At 42.8% G+C, this 13,342-nt stretch overlaps 1 protein-coding gene across 2 annotated transcripts in view; it reads left to right on the forward strand.

Annotated features, from left to right (window-relative positions):
* Nucleotides 1-1,047: 1,047 nt before the first annotated feature.
* The window catches only part of LOC147018083 (uncharacterized), a 357,617-nt gene continuing 345,322 nt past the window's right edge, over nt 1,048-13,342 (forward strand). The window contains exons 1-3 of one of the 2 annotated variants that reach the window (XR_015062269.1): nt 1,048-1,313; nt 12,591-12,781; nt 12,868-12,903. Coding sequence is in view for 1 of the 2 variants with exons in the window: in XM_085897420.1 (XP_085753546.1) it covers nt 12,879-12,903 (25 nt within the window). In the remaining variant the exon portion in view is untranslated. The remainder of the gene's footprint in view (nt 1,314-12,590; nt 12,782-12,867; nt 12,904-13,342) is intronic. The other variant, XM_085897420.1, reaches the window with a different exon arrangement.

Raw genomic sequence — 13,342 nt, forward strand, 5'->3', positions numbered from 1 at the left:
CGTGACCTTTCGGAGCTATCCGGGGTGACGACCTTTTAATTCCGGGTGTTCGGTGGGAGACGGCCCTACTGTTCCACCTAGTGGTCGTTTATTGCCACCGAACCCTGGCCCACAACATTATTACTGTGGCAGAGGTTGACGTGGATAAGAGGTGTCATTAATCTTTTAATACCGTAGTAAATGTTTGTTTCCAAATCTCGCTGTTCATCTTTTAAGAGTGTTTTGAATGCAGATTTCCCTATCGGCCCGTTTCTGGATTCTGTTGCAGGTTGGAACCACAACGCAGTCATTCTTGTTCGATTGATAAAGAGGTTTAAGTCCCATGGGACAGTACAAAATTTTAATTGCACAAAGTCTTGTCGCCCGAGGACTACAAGATCACGAGAAAACATTGAAACGGTCCATGAAGCAGTTTTCAACAGCCCCAGGAAATAGCTGCGTCGTCAATCTCAACAATTGATTTTATCTTTATGAAGTACACAAACAACTAAAAAAATGTACCCATACAGCATACAAGTGAAGAAAAAACTAACAGACGATGAGAAACAACTTTGTGTGATAATGTGTGATTGGGTTGAAGAAGAAAATGCGTTGCGATCCAAATTTTCTGAGTAATCTGTGGTTTTCTGACGAGGCCCACTTTCTTTTGTCTCAAAAAAACTCAAAAAGTTTGACTAAAAAACTCAAAAACTCAAAAAAAAAAAAAAAACTCAAAAAAACTACTCAAAAGTTTTGAGTAGTCATGTTAACTCTGAAAAAAAAACAAACAAAAAAACAACGTGGTTGAGGTTCTAGTTCTCTTGATGAACTCGTTGAAAGGCCATTGAACAACCAGAAATGCACTGCATGATTTTCCAGAAGCAAATCTGACATCATTGGGCCTTTCTGGTTTCAGGATGAAGAAGGGAACTCGGTAACTGCAACCACTGAATGGTACTGGAAAGTTTTCCAGAAGTTCTGGATTGTAATAGCGAGGAAGTGCCACATCAACAGGGCTGTGCAATGCTTTCAGCAAGACGGGGCCACACCCAACTCTTCCAACAGATGGATACAGTGGCTCCAACAGAAATTCAACGATCGAATCGTCTTGAGAAGGACATAATATGTTGAATGGACACCATTCTCTGGACCTCAACCCACCTGACTTCTATCTTTCGAGTTACCTCAACGATAGTGTGTACCAGAGGAGATTTCAGACTGTTGACGACCTCAAAAATACATTTGCCACCAACATCAAAGCTATTCCAGTTCAGGAATGCAGCCGAGTTATGGACAACTTCACCAGGAGGACTCATTTGTGCCTGCTGCAGCAGGTTAGCCATTTCAAATATGTTTCATGAACTGTCTTCTGAAATAGCTGGTTTCATTTTTGTGTGTTACTTTATTCCACATATAACAAAGATTCTGATGTACAAGTTTCATGTTGCTTCAAGTGAAAAATTTAAAAAGTATAAAAACAACTTTGGGTGGCACCAATTATATTCCCACATCCAGGTAATGTTTTTGGTTCAAGTCTTTCACGAATTGGCTGGCAAGGCATGAACATTCAACTGACGGTAATTTGTAATTTGTTCAGAGTGCAAGTGATAATTCATTGGAGGGGGGGGGAGGGGGGAAACACCTTACGATGTTTCCTGTTCACCAACTCATGCTAGCAGATGGGACACCGAGCTTTGTGATGCCTGCAAAGCACCAATCCAACTTTATAAGGCAGGTCGACCTCTGCATTATCTCGTCAGACAATTAAATGACGTAGTATTTACGTTTCCCCGTAATAATAAGTGTTTTGCTCCAACCCTTCCGGCCTCCATGAGTGCTGCTGACATAAGGAACATTTATCTTCTGAGCGGTCACGTGGGATAAGCAGCAAACAGACAGTGCTGTGACCACACAGTCTGCAGACAGACACCGTGGTATTTCCGCCAGTGGGCTGTTTGAAGGGCTTCATCAAAAGCTTGTGGCTTGGGGTTCCGATTACAGGCCCTGTTTGGATTCCCAGGACTCCAGCAAGTTTACAGTAGAACTGTAATCCATGCAGTTCTGCGCCATCAAATGCCCATGGCTTCAGCACTGGTTACATTTCTGCTTTATTATCCTCACCAGAAGAGAGGTCGTTGCATTTGGATCCCTTTTGTCCGTCAACACATAATGTGTCCATGTAGACCACAATTTTTACACGTTCTCTTTTCTTTCAACCAAGTATCTCGATAAAGTACACCATGTGCATTTATCATGTAACTACGTCTATAAAATACGTACTAACCCCTCCCCCCCCCTCATCAAACAAGTCCTGGCGAGGGTCTCCAATCTTTGATTGCTCTTTCTCTAGTTACCTCATTAACCGAAATTGGACAGAGGTTGTGTTTTCACCCGTGTTCGTGTCTGTCTGTCTGTCTGTCTGTCTGTGTGTCTGTGAGCATGATATCTCAAAAAGTGGTGGACGGATTCGAATGAAACTTGGTTGACGGGTTGGGTGTGTGACCAGGACTATTTGATTCGATTTTGCTGAAGATCCAGATGCAGATACGATCATCTTTGTAAATCTATTTAAAGTGATGGATTGATGATGGATAGGGCCAAAAACGACGTGTAACACGATATTTGCTGTTATTATTTGTTTGCATCGTACTGTTGGGGCTTTGCAGGATGGTCAAGATCCTTCTCCAACACCATAACCAGGGCCACATTTAGACATGTGGTGGTCCCTGGGCAGCCTTCAGTATTGGAGGCCCACCCTACCTTAGAATACTAAAAAGGTGACAAGACATATTATTTACAGTCATCCATAAAGTATATTTTTTTTCAACAACAAAGAATCTGAACTTCTATATAAAATAGAGAATGAGATAAGATGAATATCTTATATCTGTTCCACTAACTACAAACTACCATTGAGACACTCACAAATACATTTTTCCTTACAATTTTTTTTTTCATGTAATATGTGGAGGCCCCCTGGTTGTGGAGGCCCCTGGGAAACTGCCCAGTGTGCCCATGCCTAAATCCTTCCCCAACTCCATAACCCTTGCTCAGAAACTGCTTCAGCAGCACTGACATTGTGAAACAGAGTGTATGAATTATCCTGTTGTTTCTTCTACCTTCAAGTACTCTAACCCCCCACCTCCTCCCCACAGGCCACAGACTACACAAACCTCGACTTTCCTCATTATAGCAAAATTGTTAATACATTAGATATGTTATGGTGCTTATGTCCATATGAATAAAATAGTTATCTGATGCACTTCAGAATGATACGTTTGATCTTACGAGAATGTTCGTGTTTGTTTTAGACGTTGGTTCAACTTGTATCAGATGGAACCCCCGTGCGGTTAAAATCCGTGACATTTTGTTTCCAGAGCTCATGGATGACTCGGCCGCTTGGCTTTTATGACTGGGTGTCCTGTTCAGTTTGGTCCAGGTTGGGTTGTTTTGTCGCCGGATGATTCATTGTCTGATCACCTCTCCTTGAGACATGATTACCTGAAGTTGTGGTTTTAAAGCGTCCTTCAACTGGCACAAGGATTTTGCACTACAATTGTAGAAAAACAGCTTGAGGCTATCGTTCATTGCATTGTTTGTCTCAACATTTCAAATTTGTGCCTGATAATAAACAAGAAGGGCACTCGGTAGAGCGCATACCTCCGCCACGCAATGTCTGATCCACGAGAATATATCGGTCCCAATACATTTTTGAAATATCATGCCATACAGCACTATATCGTTTTTGGCCCTATCTATCAATGGTGAAGAATCACTTGAAACAAATAATTCTCGCATCCAGATCCAGATTTGAATCTTCACCAAAATCGAATCAATTCGTCCTTGCGACATACCCAACCTGTCCACCAAGTTTCGTCCGAATCCGTCTACAGCTTTTTGAGATATCGTGCTATATGTAGGTTTAGCCCTATCTCCCAATGGTGAAGAATCTCTTTAAAAAATTATCAGATTCGGGTCCGGATGTTCAAGAAAATCGAAGCAATTTGTCGTGGTCACACAACCAACCTGTCCACCAAGTTTCGTACGAATCTGTGCACAACTTTTTGAGATATCGTGCTATATTTCGTGTTTGGCCCTATCTCTCAATGATGAACAATCACTAAAAAAATCCTAGTTGCCGGATCCAGATCTTCACCAAAATCTCATCAATTCGTCCTTGTCACACACCCATTCCTGTCCACAAAGTTTCGTCTGAATCCGTCCACAACTTTTTAAGATATCGTGCTACATTTCGTTTTTGGCCCTATCTCTCAATGATGAAGAATCACAAAAAATAAAATCCTAGTTGTCGGATCCGGATCCGTATCTGGATCTTCACCAAAATCTCATCAATTCGTCCTTGTCACACACCCAACGTGTCCACCAAGTTTCGTCCGAATCCGTCCACAACTTTTTGAGATATCCTGTACACAAACAGATAAACTAACAAACAAGCCGGTAGGCGACATGGCTGCTCGCTCTCGATGGAAAGCTGGCCGACGCGACTAGCCGATATTCATGTACATGGTATCAATAAATTTAGCACAATAAATATGATTATCACAGCCCTCTTAGTTTGCGCCCAGAAACCCGCCTTGTGAAATTTCAGGCATGTTTCCAAAGAGACTCGAACAAATGGCAGCCCTGGTAATTCCATTTATCTATTCGCTAAAGATTTAATTTTTTTATATGATGCTGTAAGACATTCTCCTTGGGCACAAAAAAAAAAAACACGTCTCTCGGAGGTCCAGTTTCGGAGGTATTGATTTTTTTTTGTACAGTCCACAATAAGTGTACGATGTACGATAAAGTCTTTTAGCTGTTGCTAAGCAACGGAGGTGTGCATAGCAACCATTCATTTTTGTGTACATGCTCGCCACATTGTACACATTTCACCCAAGTTTCATCAAAATCAGACTTTCTCTTAGAGATATTCGCAATTAACCGTTTCTGAAATGTTCGACATGTACTCGCCCAAAAACTATCTCCTACAAATATTTTGTGTTAGGGCTGCAAATTGGCATGAAGGGAGCTGGATAGATTGCGCACAGAACTCTAAGCTTCGATGTTACGATTTATTTATTTTTTGATTTTTTTTCGATTTTTGACCATTTTAAAGGGCCGTTGCTATGCTGTTGCTTGGGCCCGGGGTCCCATATTCGAAAGCACACGATTCCCAGAAATATTGGTCCTACCTACCAAATTTCATTGGAATCGGTTGAGTGGTTTAGCCCCTAGGCTTGACCAAAGTTTTGCGGACAGACAGACATATGGAAATGTCCAGAATAAGGGTGCTCTAAGAGCAGCCAACAGACAGCCAAACAGACAGTAAGGAGTGAAAACATAACCTCCTTCACCTTCGGTGGTGGAGGTAACGATAACGGCATTCGGTAGAGCGCATACGTCTGGTAGGCTGAACAGTTTATCTTTTGTATCCCACTGATCAGCCAGATTTGGATTCGAACCTTAACCGAAATCTAATTGGCTTGTTCTTGTCACCTAACCAACTCATCCACCTCGTTTGGTCATAATTTGTCCACAACTTTTTGAAATATCATGCTATATATTGTTTTGGCCCTCTTTCTCAATGATGAATCATCACTAAAAAACAAAACAAAACCTGTTTGCATCTGCATTTGGATCTTCACCAAAATCGAATCAATTCACAGGTTTTCACACATCACACCTGTCCACCAAGCTTCGTCCGAATCTGTCCACAACCTTTTAAGATACCGCACTATATTTCGTGTTTAGCCCTTTCTCTCGATGGTGAGGAATCTTGTGGATAAAAGGAGCTCGGTCTTGGCGTACCTGCTTGCGTGCCTGCATGCATCCGTCCATCAACAATAGTCCTACAGGGGATATCACTAATCAAGCAATAACGGTACCCCAATCACTGCGCAGCACAGCAATACATGCAAATACACGCATGTACATATATATATATACGTGCAGCAGCATGTAATGTGCTGCACATTACACGCATGAGGAGAGTTTGTTTCCTGGCATGTCCTTTTCCTAATACACTGCCAATAGAAAGTCTACAACCCCTTTCAAATTTTTCACATTTTGTCACCTTATTGCAGGGATTTAAATTGCATTATTGAAGACTTTTTCCACCTTTTATTTACACATCATGCCTGGTGTTGGCTTAATGGTTAGGGTGGTGGGCTTTGGATCCTAGCGTCCTGAGTTCAAATCCCGCTCAGCTGTTGAATTAATTCCAGGTGGGGTTAACTCGGCCTGTCATCCTTCTGAGGTCACAAAATGAGTGCCAGCATGCTGGTATACTGCGTCGGAGTGGTGACCCGTCCAGGATTGTGCCCAATATAATAGCCAAGGAGACTGATTAAGCAGCACCAATGCTCTGCACAGAGTATGTCCCAATCTCCTCCTCCTCCCTGAGTTAATACTTGGTGGAAGTAGGTTTGACAGCAATTACAGCTATGAGTCTCTACCAACTTTATACACCTTTATTGTGCAATATTTGCCCATTCTTCTGCACAAAACTGTTCAAGTTCAGTCAAGTTGCATGGGAAGCATTGATGGACAGCAATCTTCAAGTCATGCCACAGATTTCCGATTGGATTTAGGTCAGGGCTCTGACTGGGCCACTCAAGGACATTTATCTTTTTGTTCCTTAGCCACTCCAGTGTAGCTTTTGCTGTGTGCTTTGGATTGTTGTCATGCTGAAAGGTGAACGTCCATCCTAACTTCAGTTTACTTGCAGAGGACAGCAGGTTTTCCTCAAGGATTTTTCTGTATTTTGCTCCGTACATTTTGCCTTCCATCCTGACAAGTGCCCCAGTCCCAGCTGATTGGAAACATACCCATAACATGATGCTGCCACCACCATGCTTCCTCGTAGGGATGGTGTTCTTTGGGTGATGTGCTGTGTTTGGTTTGAATGAAATGTAATGTTTTGCATTTAGGCCAAAAAGTTCCATCTTGGTTTTATCACATGGCTTCAGAATCTCCGGAGTGGTTTTTTTGCATGCCTCAAACGGGACTCGAGGTGGGTTTTTTTTTGTTTTTTTTTTGAGCAATGGCTTCCTTCTTGCCACCCTGCCGTGCACGCCAGACTTGTGGAGTGCTTGGGATATTGCTGTAACAAGTACACAGTGACCAGTGATTGCAATAAAGGCCTGGAGCTCTTCAAAGTTGCCATTGGCCCCTTGGTGGCCTCTCTGATCAGTCTCCTCCTTGCTTGATCATCCAGTTTGGAGGGACGCCCTGATGGAGGCAGGGTCTTGGTGGTACCATACGCCTTTCACTTCTTAATGATTGGCTTGACTGTGCTCCAAGGGATATTCAAGGCTTTTGAAATATTTTTGTATCTACTCCATGATCTGTTCCTTTTCCACAACTTTATCCCGGAGGTCTTTTAATAGGTCCTTAGTTTCCATTGTTGAGTCTTTGCTGTGAAATGCACTACCCAGCAGAGGAAACCTTCAGGAACAGCTGATTATATTCTGAAATGATCAGAATCACTGCAATTTAACACGGAGGCAAATTAATGTGATTTGTTATTTTGAAGGTGATTGATTCATTACATCTGAGTTAATTTACAATTGCTGTTATAAGGAAGGGGGTGGGGGGGGGGGTGGGTGAACATGTTCTCATGAACACTGCTTAATTTAATTTTGCCCATTAACAACAACCTTTTTGTTTTTCCAGCAATTACACAAAGATTCATATTCCCATCAGGGAAACAATGGGTCTTACATTCTAGTCACTTTCTAAATGAAAAAAAAAAATGACGGATCAGGATTCAAATTTTCACCAAAACCGAATCAATTAGTCCTCCTACACCCAACCTGCCCAGCAAATTTCATCTGACTCCGTCCTTAACTTTTTGAGACATCCTGTTCAAACACAGACAGGAGCGAGAACATAACCTCGGTCCACCTCGGGTGGCATTGGTAATAATGTATCATTATGGTTAAGTGTAGTTATATTGATTTGAAGCAGGCTAATTAACTTTGTGATTCCATTTATCGGGAGGCCAGACCTTGACTCAGAACTCTCAAAGAAGATCGATGTGCAACCAGAGAGGAAGCTTGTAATGAATTATTCAAAACGAACTTGGTGTTTGACAATTTTTCTTTTTGGATACTTTGTTGAGGCTCTTATCAGAGCGAACACACAAAATATATAACAAAGGGAACAAGAGACAGGATTCTTCAGTTTTATAAACAAGCACATTTATCATTTGAGTGTATACCATAAACTGGGGCTGGCAGGATAGTTTAAAATGTGTATGTATACATACTTATCTCTGAGCTGAAAATCCTGGGTTCCAAGTCTGGCGCAGCTGTGACTGTGATGCTCGTGTTTTGCAGGCAGGCCGAGGCATCAGTGAGTGTACCGTCCTTAAGATGGACGTCAAACTGGGTGTCCCACCAGCATTAGTTGGCAGACATTAAAGATCCCACGGTGTCCCTCGTGAAGAGTGGACGAGCTAGAGCCGGAACCCTAAACAAATTACCAATTCCTACCCTGACTAACTGCTGGGAAGGAAATGGAAAACAACCCAATGTAACCTTTTGCCAGGAGACTGCTTTGTCAGCGTCAACACTCTATGAAGAGTCTGGTACATTAATAATGATTACAAACTGCATAACGGGGTTAAGAAGTCCCCCACCCCAACCATGAAGGAATGGCCCTCCGTCATTGAAACGCTGAACAGATGTTAGTTGTTTTTCGATGATGTTTCCAGCCAGGATACCCCCGTTATTCCCAGCAGTGGGTGACTTTCCTGATGCTGTTGATAATGAAGTCGTGTTTTTGCTCCTGATATCTTTGGAAAACGGAGAAACCGTTTGACTACTTATCATACAATGTGAATGGCCTGACACTTTTGAGTGGTACACTTTCCATGGTAGCCTTTGAAAGCAGTCGGCCATTGAATGCCAGGATCCTGACCGAAATACCCATTCTCTTCTCCTGTTCTGTGGCATTTGGCTTGTTTGGCATTCCTATTTGAGAAATTCGCTTATGATGCAGGGACCCAGGTTCAAGTCCCATATACTGTACTTCTTTGATCAATTTATTCTCGCATCCCTCGCCGCTCCTTCATGAGCCTTCGAGACTAAACAAAGTTTGCAATGACATCCCTACTGTGACGGTGACACCAAATTTTGCTCGCATTATCCCTTACCAAAGTAGATGGGCTTCTGCATGGACTGGCTACGTCTTTAGATCCCGATGTCATTCGCCTCGGTGCTGCTGTAATATATCATGCTCTACTGATTTGGCATTCCCACTCTTTTCTTCATGAAGGAATTCGAATCAATTTGCATTTGTCATCATTGCACGTTGATGTGTGATTATTGATTATAATATCATCTAAAAGCTAAAAGAGCTTCTAAACTTTTTCCAAATTAATATTATGATGTGCAGATGTTGGCTGGAGCACAAAGCAATTTTTACCAGGATTTGCGGGTTTTGGCACTGTACTTAAGAGGCTGAGCTGTTCGGGTTAGGGTTAGTGTTTATTATTTATTTATTACATCCTTAGTACGTTGGTGATGGATAGGGAGGAGGTATATAAGAGCTTGATGGGCTTGGGAAGACAGAGGAGAGGACTTTAAGACTCATGCACTCATGGATGGAGAGACTATGATGGATCATAATTCCACCACATTTATGTACATAATCAATTTGCTACTTCTTCACTGATGAATGGTACATTTTTTTTTCATGTAAATAATGTGTAAAGTGAAAAATGTAATAACTACCAGATTTAGTGAAGTCTCGGTTGCTGATGGCTTTATCTGCAGTATGTATGTCTTGTTAGTGGAGGGCCACTTCTAGGTTGAATGGTTCCCAAGTACGAGCTAGCACGATGATGCTACAGACAGGTGAACAATGGTATGGATCACTGAGCACGTCAGTCATCCTTTGGAGGGAGAATTAAGCTGGCTGTCTCATATCTGAAGGTTAAAGTAATTAACTGGTATTATTTGGTTTATTTTCTGAGATATAACTAAGATATCATGCCTCCATTTTCTTTGGCCCTATATCAATCTAACAGGCAGGTAGCTTGGCCAACATTTGGTTTCTTCAATTTGTTCTGAGGATGCACAGAGTGTTCATATTGCATGCCATCAATTGGCCTGTTTTGTGGCCTCTGGTGTAATGCTTTGAACAATCTCTCTGGTTCTGGGAGTTTGGTGGATTGGAACCCCAACCGAGTCATTCTAAAGACTTTAAAAATGGTACCATGCTGCATCCTTGCTTGACGCTCACCATTTTAAAAAAAAGAATAGAGCATGGACAAACAACCATAGGTTGGGAGTAATAGCACAGGCTTTGCTGGGACGAATGGCATCCTCATGCATTGAAAGTTCCTTGTCAGAGAACTCGTGTTGATATCATTACACCCGTTGGACTCAGTCTGAAACGGGGGATTTTGGATTGGGTCTCGTCCGTCCGTGCCTACTCTTACCCATTGCAGTTACCTTGACATGGATAAGAGCATGACCCCATGTTCACAGTCACTCAGGTCAGGAGTACAAACACATATGTCTTGTAAATATGGGCTATCCCTTTAACTCTTAACAGTAAAATTACGAAAACCACATGGGCTACGACATTTTATGTCTTTTTCTCCTTATTATTAGCACGTTCCATTGAATGTTGATCTTAAACTTCTTAAAGTACCCATTTATAGCTCAGAAAGACTTAAGATGCCTGTTAGCTCATGGCATGGATGTGAATTTCTTCACATATAGCATATACAACTGCCAGAAATGTGTTTCAGTGCTTTTTTGTTCATGTGTGCATCCACACAGAGTGTAACAAAGTGTTATAGGGAACTAAAGGAAGGCCTATTGCCAACATCAGACTCGGATTTAAAGGCCACGTCCCCTGGATACGCAACGCCCATCCATCGGAATGCTTCCGCTCACTACGTTCTGCCTGGCTCCCTTCAAACCTGTCAATTAGGCCTTCACAATCACATCCATGGCCCATCTTTCAACTTGTGTTGCTCTCCTTACTTCGCATTTCCAGAAACATTCGTTTTCATTGGAACGCTCGATTATTCCATACATCCACCCTCTCCCACCTTTCCCATCGCTTCATTTTATTGCTTGTCTCGCATGATCTCCCTTGTTCTCCTCTTCGTTCCCTCATCCCCTACCTTCATTGGAGCTACGGGAAGAGTGCAGCAGACATTCCTTCCCATTATTCCCTCAGCTCTTGTATTTTTCGTTTGTAGAAGGCCCTTCATTCAACCCACTGAGCTGCTCTTGGTGAAATAATTTAATTCTCAGATTTGGATTTGGCTGCATTTCCGCAAAGAAAACCTTTTGTTAAAATCCTGTCGTGTTCCCACAAATTCTTATTTTCCAAACACAAACTTTGAGTGGGTGTTCTTTGTGTCGGAAGCAAGGGGGGGTGTGTGTGTGTGTGTGTGTGTGTGTGTGTGTGTGTGTGTGTGTGTGTGTGTGTGTGTGTGTGTGTGTGTGTGTGTGTGTGTGTGTGTGTGTGTGTGTGTGTGTGTGTGTGTGTGTGTGTAACTTGTTGAACTTGTACGCACTGAGTTGATGTGAGCCATCATTGGTGGGTTGCCAAGCAAGAAGAAGTTTAATTTCCTTAAGAATTGTATGAAGTTTGGAAAATATACTTCTGGCAGTTATTTATTAATTTCGTACACGAACCCAACGTGACATCCACAGCCCACCTCCTCTCGCCCAATGCTGCATTCGGGCCCTCCGCTCTCCAAACTCCCACTCTCTCCCAAACTTTCCCCCCTTTTCTCCGTATTCTTCCCACACTCCTACCCCAATCCTTTCTATCTCTCCCATCACTTTTGTTTGGTCGACTTCAATTTTGTCAATGTGCACCGCCGCAGCAGTCACCAACACGTACGGGATAAATATATAGCCCCCGAATGGGGGGTGGGGGGGAGTGTGAGGAGCCTATTTTACATAATCACATATATTTACACAGGATTTGAACTTGGCTCATGAATATGAATTTTGGACGTCTGAACATTCCTGCACGGTTTGGTATGAGGTAGCGGAAAGGATCTAAGCACCTGGACGGAAAGCCACTAATAGGCCCACGTGAAGGTGAGATGTCAGCGCTGTGAGGAAATAAAGGATGGCTTTGTACGGACTCCAGTCTCTCATGGAGCCAAATCTCGGTCAGGTCGAGATGCCACTGCGGCAAGCTCACACAGACACCGGATTATATCCGAGGGCTTCGGTAGGACAAGAAAGGGCGAGTTAGTAGGTGTTCGTGCTGCGTTCTCTGGTGATGGGGGAACAATTATTCAATAAGTTTTTAAGCAATTTATGTATTTATTATTGAAGAACCTCGATGGTAACGGATGCATTTAATAGAATGTACAGTAAGTAGTACTGACTCAACCTCGCACAGAATGCTTACACAGAAACATTAAAAAAAAAAATTGTTTTTTTAAACATTTATAATCGAAGGTTTTCATGAGGGACAAAGTTTTCCTCTTTTTCTCACATTAATTGTTATAATCTTTAAAATCTCTCTCTCTCGCCTTGCATTTCCCTGTCACGTAGAACCGTGAAGACGAAAACTCCCGCGTTTTTCTCCTCCCTCTCTCTCTCTTGCTGTCTTCCCCACAGAGCGTCTTCAACCCTGTCCTTGGCTGACAGCGGACAGCAGGCGTCCAGTTCCCATTCCTGCGGCTGCGCTCAACTCCTCTTAACCGGAACCATCTCATTAGAGCAAAAAGAAGCCGACAGCCGGGAAGGATGTGGATTTGAAGCATCCATATTATCATATCCTCTTGGGATGCTGGCTTGACCTCGATCAGGTGATATCTGTATTCCAATATTATTCCACGTTTTTCAAGACCGGTGACCGGTAAGACCTCATGTCCCCCCCCCTCCCCCCTTCCAGACCATTCTATAATGAGGATTCTCCAGATCGAGGACCGTGAGTGCTCTATATCCTGGACTTGTTGCGGATGTTCTTCTAAATGAAAGCACCACCGACTACAACAGCACAGCAACCTCCGGTCTGACGTTTCAACCACCGAGCAATAGTCGTCGGTCCCAGATTACGACCATTCGGGTGGTTGAAACGTCTGACCGGAGTTTGCCTTGCAGGCTGCTGAACATCTGTATCAGTTGGTGGTGTCTTCAGTGTTTTTAAATATGAATGTTAATCCCAACTACAAGTTCTATTGACTTTATTTATTTATTTTTAACCGCTGTGTACAGCTGAGAGACGATTGCGAAATGGAAGCTCATGATGTCAGAGACACTTTCGCATTGACTTGATTGCCCACTCTTGCCGATTGCAGTTACCTTTACACGGATAAGAGCGTGACCCCCGTGTTCTCAGAGGCTTGGGTTCCTGTTCGCAGCTCTGG

The sequence above is a fragment of the Eptatretus burgeri genome, chromosome 10 (genome assembly GCF_056783735.1).
Source record: "Eptatretus burgeri isolate ZD-2024b chromosome 10, Ebu_testis_v1, whole genome shotgun sequence".
Taxonomy (NCBI): Eukaryota; Metazoa; Chordata; class Myxini; order Myxiniformes; family Myxinidae; genus Eptatretus; species Eptatretus burgeri.